Here is a 12,372-nt window from a genome sequence, read left to right as displayed (position 1 = left end):
TAGCATATGAATTAAAATCTCTCACAGTCACACGTAGAGAGAGGGAGAAAGGAAGATACCAGGTTGCGGGGATGTTGTGTGTGTGTGTGAGAGAGAGAGAGAGAGATGCCGGGGCTCGAGGATGTTGTGTGTTTATCTCTTATCTGTTATTCTTCCCCGGGGACAACACATGTCATCGAAAGGGTGCCACAGTCAAAATAGGCGCTCCCCAGACGCTCTGAGGCAGCTGTCACCGTGTTTTTATAGTATGGGGCCGGTCGCGGCCTTGTCCTGCCCACACCTCCATTTTACAAGAGAAGTAGCCCATATGCACGAGGAAGCGTGCTATTGATTCCAGATTTCAGACTGTAACGTTTGTACAAAAATCCGCCGCTGCCCAACACACACAGAGAGAGAGAGAGAGAGAGAGAGAGAGGAGAGAGAGAGAGAGAGAGAGAGAGAGAGAGAGAGAGAGAGAGAGAGAGAGAGAGAGAGAGAGAGAGAGAGAGAGAGAGAGAGAGAGAGAGAGAGAGAGAGAGAGAGAGAGAGAGAGAGAGAGAGAGAGAGAGAGAGAGAGAGAGAGAGAGAGAGAGAGAGAGAGAGAGAAGAGAGAGAGAGAGAGAAGATTAGGTGTCATAAAGAAATGTAATCTCACAATGTCTGAAAGTATCCAATCAGTCCCAAAGCATTTAGTGTCAACACTTCACAAATAAAACTATTACAACTTCTTTACTTTTAATACTATATTTATTAAGCTATCATTTTACAGACGTTAATTTGTGAAAGCAAGAATTCAAAAGATTCAAAGAGTATTCAACTTCCATTGAGCTTTAAAGACAGGTCTATGAAGGATGATTTAAAAACAATTGCAAAACTAAGAAATGTGATGGCTGGATATGTGAAGTCACCATAAACCTAACTAAAAACACATCAATAGTAAGAACATTTAGACATTCCTAAAAAATGAAGAGCAGTTTTGGTTCTGTAAAACACATGAATATTTCTCTTAACTCTGAAAGTCTTCTAATACTTTCAGTTTTCTAAAGGTCTACATAATGCATAGCCCCAACTATTTTGGAGTCTGCAAGCTTCTAGGTAAAGTTTTTTGCTCCACTTCTGGTAAGTGGATTGAAAGGCCTCAATTAAACGTCCTAAGGTGTTGAAGCAATCAGCAACTGTCACAGTGATCTAGCAACCTCTAAACTGTTGAGCCTCTTCGTCTTTCACGTCACCCATGCTCCACAAAAGATCAAAGAGAGTACAGCACTGCTGAGATGTATTGGTGGGCAACGTGGATTGAAATAGTGATTAAATTATGATCATGGCAAATAAATGATAACATGCATAAAAGGTAAGAAGGCTATGAGCAGCTGTCAAGAAAAACATTTCAAGTAAAAGCATATGATGAAAAAAGTTATAACAGCCACCAGGACATAGCCTATACCTCTGATTATTTCGAATTGTGAAACATAATTCCTGTTTTGGGTAAATACTGATTTCTAGCCCATACCAATTTAATTTCCCATAAGTAATTTACGCATAATTGCGAATCTGTCTCTAAACTATAATCTAAAACGTTTTAATCCTGAACCACCACATTCGTCTTGGCACATTGGAGAGGCTGCCCATTCTAATAAAAAACATTCGGTCAATTTAAGTCTGAAATCAGACCTATGAATTATATCTTGTCATTGATAATTGAATAACCTATTGTATGGCAAAAGTCAAGTCACTTCTGTAGCCAATATACTATATGCTAAAACTTTGTCAAAATGAGATTTTTCCACAAAAAAAAGAAAAATGCAACAAAAGCATGCATTCCATCCCATTTTGTTATATCAATGTAAGATAGACGTGCTACTGTTTTTAAACGAAGACTAGCTCTCTCTCGCCCACGGGGACGATCCATGCAGGATCCGGAGAGAACGTTAATAAGATGCCCATATCTACCTTATCAAATGATTCTTCATGTCCATTCCCTCGCCGCAGACAATTGATAAGCGGATGATTGTGCTGTTTTTACCTCAACGGTCGTCGTCTTTCCGTCCACATACATTCACTAACATATAACCGTTTCTGGGAATATTTGACATTTGGTTTCTTCAGTTCCCCATAAATAGTACAGAATGCACCGGCTTGGCTTTGAAGGGATTGCTAATGGTTACTTGCATGGCGCGCTGCTGATTGGCTTCTCCACTGCCTGACGTCACGAGCCTGTGAATAAGGCTGGCTCGTGTGCTTTCAGGAACATGCAGAGTACTAGAGACTGTACGCGGAGATGTCACACGCATCCTACCATCACTAGCATAATTTACCAAAAGAGAGCTCGAGGGGACAGCTAGCCAACAGAGCAGGAGGAAACCCACTTTTCCTTGAAATATTTTGGTGGTTAATTGTTTCGATTCTTATCGGGTGCTCAACAGTGGATAAGCGGTCATGTCAAAGAACATTGAATTATTTATAGGCACGCGCGTCTTGTTGTGTGACAGTATTGCCCCAAACCCATTTTGTTAGATGTGCGTCTTCAGCAGTGACTGGCACATAGCTTTTTCGGCCAATGCTTCACTTTGACGACCACGGATACTTGCTGATAGGCTATGGTGCTCGCAGTATAACCAATCTTCAGAGGTGGCTTGATAATTTTTGCCATTTGATTGGCTTCATTTAAGCCGATGTGTGTTGGGTGTATGGGAGAGGATCCAAAGGACTGATTTTCGAGGCGTCAAAGGCTTTGGCACTACCTCACCCGGGAGGACGCATCCTGGCTAACGGTCGCCATCCTGAATTACATCCTGGCTAACGGTCTCCATCCTGTACTTGGATCCTATAAACCTCCATGCTGACCACTTCAGAGGAGCGAAGAAGAGGTAGGATAGCGACCAGGCTACCCATCGACTGTTTATGTGAACACATTGATCCAGGACCTCCGAGCGAATAAGGAACCAAATATTACAAATACAAAACATCCAATGATCCGTGTGTGTTGTTGATTTGTTTTCTGCTCAAGTCAGAGTGTGAGTGAGACGACCACAACCTCAGGAGGCTGAACAGACCACGGTTGCAGAGTGGGTGCAAATCCAAAGACGATGGTCCACTGTGCCGGGTGCGAGAGGCCTATACTGGACAGGTTTCTCCTCAATGTTCTGGACAGAGCTTGGCACGTCAAGTGCGTACAGTGCTGCGAGTGTAAATGCAATTTAACAGAGAAATGTTTTTCTCGAGAGGGGAAACTATACTGCAAAAACGACTTCTTTAGGTAAGCTTGACCGGTGGGAGCTTGCTCCCTTTCATTCGTCCTTTACCACAGTAATGATTATTTCAGATGTACAGTCTTGGATAAACATTTGCCATGTTTCTGTTTAGTAAACACTACTATCCTAATGTTCTCAGTCAAATGCACAATTTCCCCCCAAAAGACTCATAAGGATATATTTCAAATACAAAACATTTTCAATATAATTTATTATAGGATAATAATGAACATATAAACAGTTATTTGTTAAGTGTAACAAAAAAAAAACCTGAGGTGAATCTCTAACTACTGAACTAATGAACTCAAAAGTAGAGCCTATAACTCATTTTAAAATAAATGTACGATAATTACACCTTATTCCTTCAAATTGTACTTTAGACAACTGTTAAGACAATAATTTTCTGCCTTTTTCTATCAAAACATTTACCATTATCATTTGCTTATACAAAATGATAGGCATACTCAAGATTAAATACTTCATGGATTTTATTACAGATAGCACTAATTAATACACGAACCACTCTAAATATCAGTTTAAAAAAGTATAATATCGTTCGATAGATAAATCATTCCTCCAGAATTTCTAATAAGTGCTAGGTGTGAAGGTGGATTTGGAGGTGGTGCTTCAGAAGCTTTGATTAGGACAGCCAGTAATTAAAGGCATGTTCATTTGTATTCTTATGCTAAAAGCTGGACAGCAACATTAAACGCGTGTGTACTCGTCCTCTGTAAAGGGTATGAAGGAAATCACACGTTGTTTATAATGGCGTAGAGGTGAAGAGAAGCGGCTAGAATCAATTCTTCATCAGAATAGTGTGGAGGAAGTGTGTTTCGGCCCAGTGGCAAAGCTATCTGCCCAGGTCCCTGTGTTTGCACGGCTCCAGTGAGAAGGACGTGATAGGTGGATTTAAATAATAAACCTTTTAAAAAGATCAAACAAGCAGACAATGCAATCACAGACCTGCAGTCAGTGTACACCATCTCAATACACAGTTTATGTTACAATCAACAAACATAGGATCATTACACGTTAAAGTAATAACTTGTATATTGCAATGTATATTATGGTGTATAAGTCTTTATTTTCCCAAAACCCTAGAGAACATTATTGCCTAATCGTGTTCAACATTTAGTCCTGTTGTTTTGTGTAATTACATGATGTATTGTTTGGTCATAATGATCAGCTAAATTGCGGAATGGACCACACAAAAATAAGTTTTATCCGAATAGGTCTTAATAGGCTTAAAATGCAATTCTAGGCAATTATCTTATTTACACAAAAATATATTTATAATAGAACAAATAATTTTGGATTGGGAAAAGTAAGACAAGTTTTCCGTTGACAATGAATGCAGAAATATAAAATAAGTACAGGGCCTATTACAGTCAACCATAATAATAAAGAACGGGACCCCATATGGCAATTATGGAATCATTCTCATCGTGAACCATTGTAATTGGGAGCCAGCAGGCCTATTCATACACTTAGAAAAAAGGTTCCAAAAGGGTTCTTCAGCTGTTCCCATAGGAGAACCCTTTCTGGCTCCAGGTAGAACTCTTTTGAGTTCCATGTAGAACCGTCTGTGGAAAGGGTTCTACATTGAACCCAAAACGGTTCAACCTGCAACCTAGGTTGAAGAAGGGAAGATTAAGACAACGAAGTAATTCCATACGGAAGTGTTCTAAAATAAACAAATGCATGTGACCAGCTCCATTGATAACTACTAGCGCCGTTTCTAAATAGCAACGCTGGTCCGGTGAATTGCAAAGAGTTATGGGGTATAAGAATCCTCTTGTCTTAACCTGTATATGTTGAACATAGCCTGCAACCGAAACTGTTCTACATGGAACCAAAAAGGGTTATTCAAAGGGTTATCCTATAGGGACAGCCGAATAACCTTTTTAGGCTCTAGATAACACCTTTTCTTAACAGTGTTGACCAAGCTTTGACTTCTATTTAAAAAATATGTATTTATTCACACTCGCAATATGCAATCGTTGTATACTAACATATATTGTTTGGTTTTGTGCCTAAACACATTTTAATAATCATGCATTGTTCCTGTATCCCCTCACAGGAGGTTCGGGACAAAGTGCGCGGGCTGTTCTCAGGGCATCTCGCCGAACGACTTGGTCCGGAGGGCAAGGAGCAAAGTGTTTCATCTCAACTGCTTCACCTGCATGATGTGTAACAAACAGCTGTCCACGGGAGAGGAGCTCTACATCATAGACGAAAACAAATTTGTCTGCAAAGAAGATTATCTAACCCATAGCAATGGGAAAGACACAAACCTTCTCTCAGGTAGGCCTATACGGCCAAATTGGCTCTATAATTTTGGGCGCATGGATACTCAATTGTGATGGATGTGACGTGTTCCACACATCGTTTGATGTTGAATGATCATGCATCAATTCAATGTTTTGATTGAGAAAATGGCCGGACTCTTGCATCTATTCTAGGCCCGACGCATAAATTATTTCATTTTATGGTAAAAACTGAAATAAGGATTTGCGCAATTGCATAACCTATATTTTCACAAGATTGCTAGAGATTTATTTGGATTTGAGGTCTATTTATGAGCCGAAATATCAAATTCTATTTGCATAGATGTTAATTATTGGCCTTTGGTTGTATGGCTATTGTAGACCCATAAGCCTATTGATGTTATTGTAGGCCCATTTTATGACATTTCATGAATTGGTCGCTGAAAAGTAACTGATGGACAAATAGTGTTCATAAAAATAATTTTAATCGGCATAGGTTATTATTAGGTCTATAGTGTAATAAGCCTACATAAATGCCTAAAAAGGAAAAATAGGCCTTCACAATAGTAATCATTCACATTCCTTATTTCATTGAACTTCTAGGGTTACACATGGACTGTGTGTCTAAGCTTTTCGTGTCCTTTTTCGTTTTTACAGTAACAGCATGTAGCGATCCAAGTTTATCACCAGATTCTCAAGACCAGTTACAGGACGATGTAAAGGACACTGAAATAGCCAATTTGTCGGACAAAGAAACGGGTAGTAATGAGAATGATGGCGAAAACCTTGGCGGTAAACGACGTGGACCGCGAACCACCATCAAAGCAAAGCAACTGGAGACCCTGAAAGCGGCGTTCGCTGCCACCCCCAAACCCACGAGACACATCAGGGAGCAGCTCGCGCAGGAGACAGGGCTGAACATGAGAGTAATTCAGGTAATGGCAATGACAAATGCACTATAATGACGTAAATATAATTCCTGATACAGCTCATGTCTTATTGGTATGAGAGTGGATGAGGACAGTATATTGCAGAGGGAACGGGCCGTTGTGAGAGGAGGGGACTTGGGAGATCCTCACCTTGTGCGCTTTCAGGGTTACGCACTTATTAAAACGTGTGATATAGCAGCTTATATTTTATGGAAAGTATCTCTCTGAGCGCCTGATCAACAAAAAAAATGGCGGGGCACGTGGAGTGGGGTCTTGGTTGACAATTGTTTCTACATGTTGGGCACCGTGTCAACAGTTCGCCACAAACAGTGAGGCCTCATCACAATCACTCCGCTCCTTTCTCATCTGCCTTCCCGCTTAAAGATGGGGTTGCCTAGAAATTGCATGGTCACATTGAATTGAACGAGCGAAAAATTGGCTGCCATCGAGGTTTATTTGGAAAGCGTAATTTATATGGGTATTTTTGATTCTTGGCGTGCAGGCTGGGTAAACACGCCAACTGGACTGAGACTGGTGAGAGCGATGGGAGTCTTGGCAACGCTGTGCAATCACGTTTTGCGACCACATTTAGCCATGCTGTGACCATTTTCAGTCAAGTGTAAACGCATAAATCTGTTTCAGGAGAATTAAAAATGCCTCCTTATCCCCCAGTCTAGTCTAGGCTAAATCATTTGAAATAGGCTAAATCATTTGAAATAGGGTAAATCATTTGAATAAGCATGCCTTATGTTGACATATAATAACAACAACAACAAACTCAATTGTTATTAATACTTTTAGTATCAATATTATTGTTGTTGTTGCTGTCGTTATTATTATTATTATGATTATTATTACCAGTGGTATTTATTTGACATGTTTAATTTTGACAAACTGCGCAACATAATTAAAAAAACTAGGCCTATCATATGGATGGCTTTTTTGTCTGGTGGCATTATTTGTGGCCTATTTTCAAGAGTTTAAAATTAGGCTACTGAAAATGAGGCTACTGAAGATGAACCCCTGATTTTAAATTGTTTAGTTGCTCTCTGTATCTTGTCACCTAAATTAGAAAAATAAATCGTATGTGCACACAAATAAGCGCATCAACGCAGCTGAGTCTTCCATGATGGTGCTAGTGCTGCGGGGACGTAGAAAACTATTAACAAAAGATTGAACGGCATATCAAGTAAAAAAAAAAAAAGGTTTATGGAGATTAATAAAATGGCGAGGTTGGATATATAAGAGCATCAGGGAAGAGCATAATTAGCACAAGGAATTCAAGGGTGGATATATAGATTACGAAATAATAACCGCACAGAGCCGGTTAATAAATCGGTAACAACCCTCCTATTAAGTATTAATTAGAGATTTTAAAGGTTCCCGCTGCTGCCCCCTCAGTCGGGTTAAATGGAGGGTTAAAAGATCATTACACTGAGGTTAGATCTGTGAGTCTGGAGTGACGATAATTAGTAGTAATCTTGTCCCTGCAATACGACTTCACTCCATCACGTCACCACGCACCGAACCTGACCATGCAGGGCAGCGCGCGCACGGGCACAAACAGGGCCTAGCCCTAGGTGTTGCTTTGATGTTGATCACGGATCTATAAACAAAGCAATGATATTAAAACGGTAAAGGACTAATAATTATGAACAAACTGACACCATACATAATGCTTATATTGTTTGAATAGATCTGATATCAAAGTTAGGCTACTTTTGATATAGGCTACCAATCTATAATGATATTTCTACCAAAAAAGGTTTTCGATCTGTTGTGAAGTAAAGTGTTTGTTTTTATTTTACTAACTATGCAATTTGGATTCTGCACATTTACATCATGTGTGTATTCAGTGCTTTATCTTAATTAATATATTGAGATTTGTGGTCAAACGTCATTTTGGAAACAGAGGCAATCTTTGGTTTGAGCCTCTCTTTGTCTCCAACTCTCCAGAAGTAATATGTGCACTTAAATTCTTCCAATCCATTTCATTTTCATTAACGTTGCTCTATGCTGACTTGTGTGCTCCGTAGGTATGGTTTCAGAACCGGCGGTCTAAAGAGCGACGCATGAAGCAATTGAGCGCCCTGGGCGCGAGACGGCACGCGTTCTTCCGGAGCCCGAGGAGAATGAGAACGCTAGTGGACCGGCTGGAACCCGGGGAATTAATTCCAAACGGTCCTTTCTCTTACTACGGAGGTAAGACGAGTGATGACAAGGCTTGCGTGTCCCAGCGGGTTTATCGGTTTCACATGTTTTTCTGAAATGTCGAATAATTTTACGTGTCCACCAAGTGCTGTTTCCATTTGTCGCGCTGCCCCAGGACGCCTTTGATGATTATCATGGCTTATCAGTTGAGCACAACACACATCATTGGAATTTGACCTGCACGGAGAGGAGTGCTTTTAAATGTTTCGGTATGGATGGACATTATCTAGAGATGGATTAGTTAGGATGCTGTGCCAAATCTTCACGTGTTAAAAAAAGTGATTTATAATGGAGATAATTAACAATTACGATAGATTATGCATGTGCCGAAACACCACAAAAAGGTCTGAAGTGATTCTAAATTGAGTTTGTTAAATTACAATGTTTAAATAACGTGTCTCTTTAAGTATTGTCTCAGATTATACTCCAATCATCTGACCCATGTGTCCAAACTAGAAAATAAAAATAAATCAAATAGGCCTAATAAAAATAACAATTACAGTAGCAAGGAGAATCAATCATGATATGGCGTCCATGTAAGCTAAACAGCGCGCAATAACAATTAATGCAAGATGCCTGAATGAGTCATTAAATATGAATGAATAATCACTAGAACACTATTAATATTGTTCTCTGAATGTCAGGTATATTACGTCAACATTTAAACTGTATTAAGAGGGGAAGTTTCTCATTACCAAATTCCCGCGGCCTTCTCGGTGATCCCTGTCTTGAACGGGTCCGTTAATAAGTAACACATCCATATCATTTAGGTCAATGGGTTAGTTCGAGAAGGCTCCAAGCGATAGCGTTATCTCACTGACCGAATTTTCTTTACTTTTTTCCTGACAAGATGACGATGACATTCACATGCAAGAACTGTGCATTTGTAGGCCTACTCTTTCCCTAGGAAGGTGCTTGAAAATGTGGTTGTGACATGCATTTTGCGTTTCTTTGAGGAATATTTAGAATGTTGATGCTTGGAGAGGGTATTTGCATTTGAGAAATAAACTCACAATAAATTGTGAAGAAATTAGAAAAATTATTAATATACAAAGTCAATCGAATATGTTTATCTTCTTTTCAAATGACACTGTTTTTGGGCAGTTCACAGATTTTTCACCTTGGGGATTGAACTAGCAACATTTCAAAGCCCTCAGAATGTATTAATATAGAATTCTCTTTATTGTAGTGTGCATCCTTATTTCAATTTTCCTATCATGTTTTGTGGATATCAATAGTGTGTGGGGGACTCCGGTCCTTTGTGGTGTACAGTGGGCCTAATAGTATTCTGCTGTAATAAAGAAATGGATCTCAGAAGGTAAAATCTCTGATTAAATGGTCCCCATTTTAATTAATTTTGCTGCTGCGTTGTTCTCCCCACCCAATTGCAGTTTTGATTTAAGTGTAACATGCTTTGACTAATGTGCCTCAGCGAAGGTTTCTCCTTATGCAACTTCAGGCTATGTATATTCAATGAATTCCTGAATATTTCGGAGATCATTTGTTCCCAGGCTAACCCAGATTTTTTGTCGATCTGCAGATTATCAGAGCGAGTACTACGGTCCAGGAGGGAACTACGACTTCTTTCCTCAGGGGCCTCCATCGTCGCAGGCACAGACCCCCATAGACCTCCCATTCGTGCCCTCCTCAGGCCCCACAGGCACCCCTCTAGGTGGTATGGACCATCCCCTGCCCGGGCACCACCCCTCCAGTGAGGTGCAGCGCTATTCTGACATCATGTCCCACCACCCTGGGGACTCACCCAGCCCGGAGCCAGGCATCCCGGGGCCCATGCACAGCATCTCCTCTGAGGTGTACGGCCCCAGCCCACCCTTTACCTCACTATCCCTCAATGGCAGCGGATACGGCAACCACCTGTCCCACGCACCCTCGGAAATGAATGAGGGCACCGTCTGGTAGCTCTAGAGAGCGGACTGTACCATCAAGAGATTCAATAGGGGAGGACAGGAGAGTGGGCATGGGTAAGGGCAGGGGTAGGGACACCAGTCAAATCATTTTTTGTCAATCATATTTAATTATTTCATTTCCCCATATGATATTTTTTGCAGGGAAAAAAAATATGGCGAAAAACAAAACGTGGACAATGTGGTTGTAAACATTTACCTTGGTATTGTGTTGATGTTTCGATTGCTTCTTTCTCTAAACCCGAATAAAAAGACTGTCACACATAAAAGACTGTGTGTGACTGTTGACCCTGTGGGCCCTTGGCTGCCCAAGGCCCCTGCTCTCCATGGCTGTGACCCTTCCTGACTCCTGTCAGTGGCCTAGCAAGGCGACGCCCCTCCAAACACACGCCACTGGGAAAACAACTATTCTGAAAACAAGTAATATGTCCCACATCCACAAAAACATCATTAGCTACTGTCAAAGACTCAACAGATTTACAGAAAAAAGAAGGAAGGGTTGTTGGTCTGAATGCTAACCTGCGCCGCTGGAATTAGAAGAAGGCTGAAAGGCGTCAGTCTCAATTTATGGCACTAGACGTGTCCCTTGTATTTATTCAAAAGCTCCTCAGACCTCTTTGCCTCTCAAGGCTCTGCCATACTGACACTTAAACAACCTTTTTGACACTAAATATATTTCTGAAGGCCAGGGAAATACATTTTTTTCTCTCCATCTGGACAGTTTCCTTTTTTTGGTTAAAAAATCAAACCACCAAATCTGAAGAAGTTGGCCTTCAAAAGGAAAACAAAAGGCAAAGTTATATTTAAATTGAACAGAACTTGAAATGTTGCTAAATGAAGTCTACCTTCTAAAAATATTTTAATGGGGGTCTGAAAGGGACTTAGAACAGTCAACTGTTTACGTAATATATTTAATTCAGGAGTTAAAAGTGTCAAACCATGTTTTAGAATCTCTTGATCCAGATAAAATGTTCCAAGCAACCAACCAAACTTTTGTATTGATTTTATTTATATTGTATGAAGACAAACACGTTTGCTGGGGTTGTGGTTCACTGTGCTAGTTTGTACAAGATGTTGTTTACAAAAACAAAAAAACACACAAAAAAAAAAAACACAAGTAGACAGTTGCCAAATAAAAAATAGCACAAATACTGTAAAAGTGCTTTGCACCATCATCTGCAGAACATGTTGAGTTAAAAAATGCTAAGGAGTAATTTACTTCTTCATTTTTGTAGTCTGCTGAAAAACATTCATAAAGTTGTTAATATAACATACTTAGACAGGTTTTATTTTTGTGTCTTCAAAGGAAATCCAAACTATTAAATTAATGGTCGAATATGCAGCTAGCGGCTGCTACTTTCTTTAAATATCAAACCCTCATGGTATGTCTGTTATTGTTCTAATAAACCTAAGCTTATGTGACCTCCAGTGCATATTAGACCATTCACTGTATAAATACAACATGTTGAAAACAATTGTGAGTTTTTAATAAAACTAGAAAATATACAATTTGAATGATAACACATTTTCTTTGGACGGATCATCTCTTACCTTAGCTGCATTTTATATATTTAATATTTAAAAATGATAAAACTTAAATGTGGGTTATTTCTCTTATATGTTCTTTGCAATTTAGTATGAGGGAACTGTTTGTGTCTCTTTTCTGAAGTCAATTGAACAGGTTTAGGATAATAAACAATGCAGTATAGTATTTACTAAATGCAAGCAGTTTGATCTGATTTGCACATCCATACAGTGAATGGAAATGTAAACTGCTGTTTTTGACACACACACACACACACACACACAC

At 39.8% G+C, this 12,372-nt stretch overlaps 1 protein-coding gene across 2 annotated transcripts; it reads left to right on the top strand.

The window, feature by feature from the left end:
• Positions 1–2,243: 2,243 nt before the first annotated feature.
• LOC106581220 (LIM/homeobox protein Lhx1) lies at positions 2,244–12,166 on the top strand. Of its 2 annotated transcripts, XM_014163132.3 has the most exons (6): positions 2,244–2,846; positions 2,987–3,235; positions 5,311–5,534; positions 6,155–6,432; positions 8,463–8,628; positions 10,178–12,166. In XM_014163132.3, exons 2-6 carry the CDS (start codon positions 3,066–3,068, stop codon positions 10,555–10,557), a joined length of 1,218 nt encoding a protein of 405 aa, XP_014018607.1. In that variant the 5' UTR covers positions 2,244–2,846; positions 2,987–3,065; the 3' UTR covers positions 10,558–12,166. The 2 variants fall into 2 exon arrangements, with proteins under 2 accessions (XP_014018607.1, XP_014018606.1); XM_014163131.3 differs by having other exon boundaries at positions 2,244–3,235.
• The last annotated feature ends 206 nt before the right edge of the window (positions 12,167–12,372 follow it).

The sequence above is a fragment of the Salmo salar genome, chromosome 20 (assembly GCF_965601325.2).
Source record: "Salmo salar chromosome 20, fSalSal1, whole genome shotgun sequence".
In the NCBI taxonomy this organism is placed as follows: Eukaryota; Metazoa; Chordata; class Actinopteri; order Salmoniformes; family Salmonidae; genus Salmo; species Salmo salar.
This window is presented reverse-complemented; position numbering and strand designations above follow the sequence as displayed.

Coding starts and splice junctions, on each gene's coding strand:
- LOC106581220 (XM_014163132.3), top strand. CDS start 3,066: ATGGTCCACTGTGCCGGGTGCGAGAGGCCTATACTGGACAGGTTTCTC. Junction 3,236..5,310: donor TGCAAAAACGACTTCTTTAG/GTAAGCTTGACC, acceptor ATCCCCTCACAG/GAGGTTCGGGACAAAGTGCG. Junction 8,629..10,177: donor TCCTTTCTCTTACTACGGAG/GTAAGACGAGTG, acceptor GTCGATCTGCAG/ATTATCAGAGCGAGTACTAC.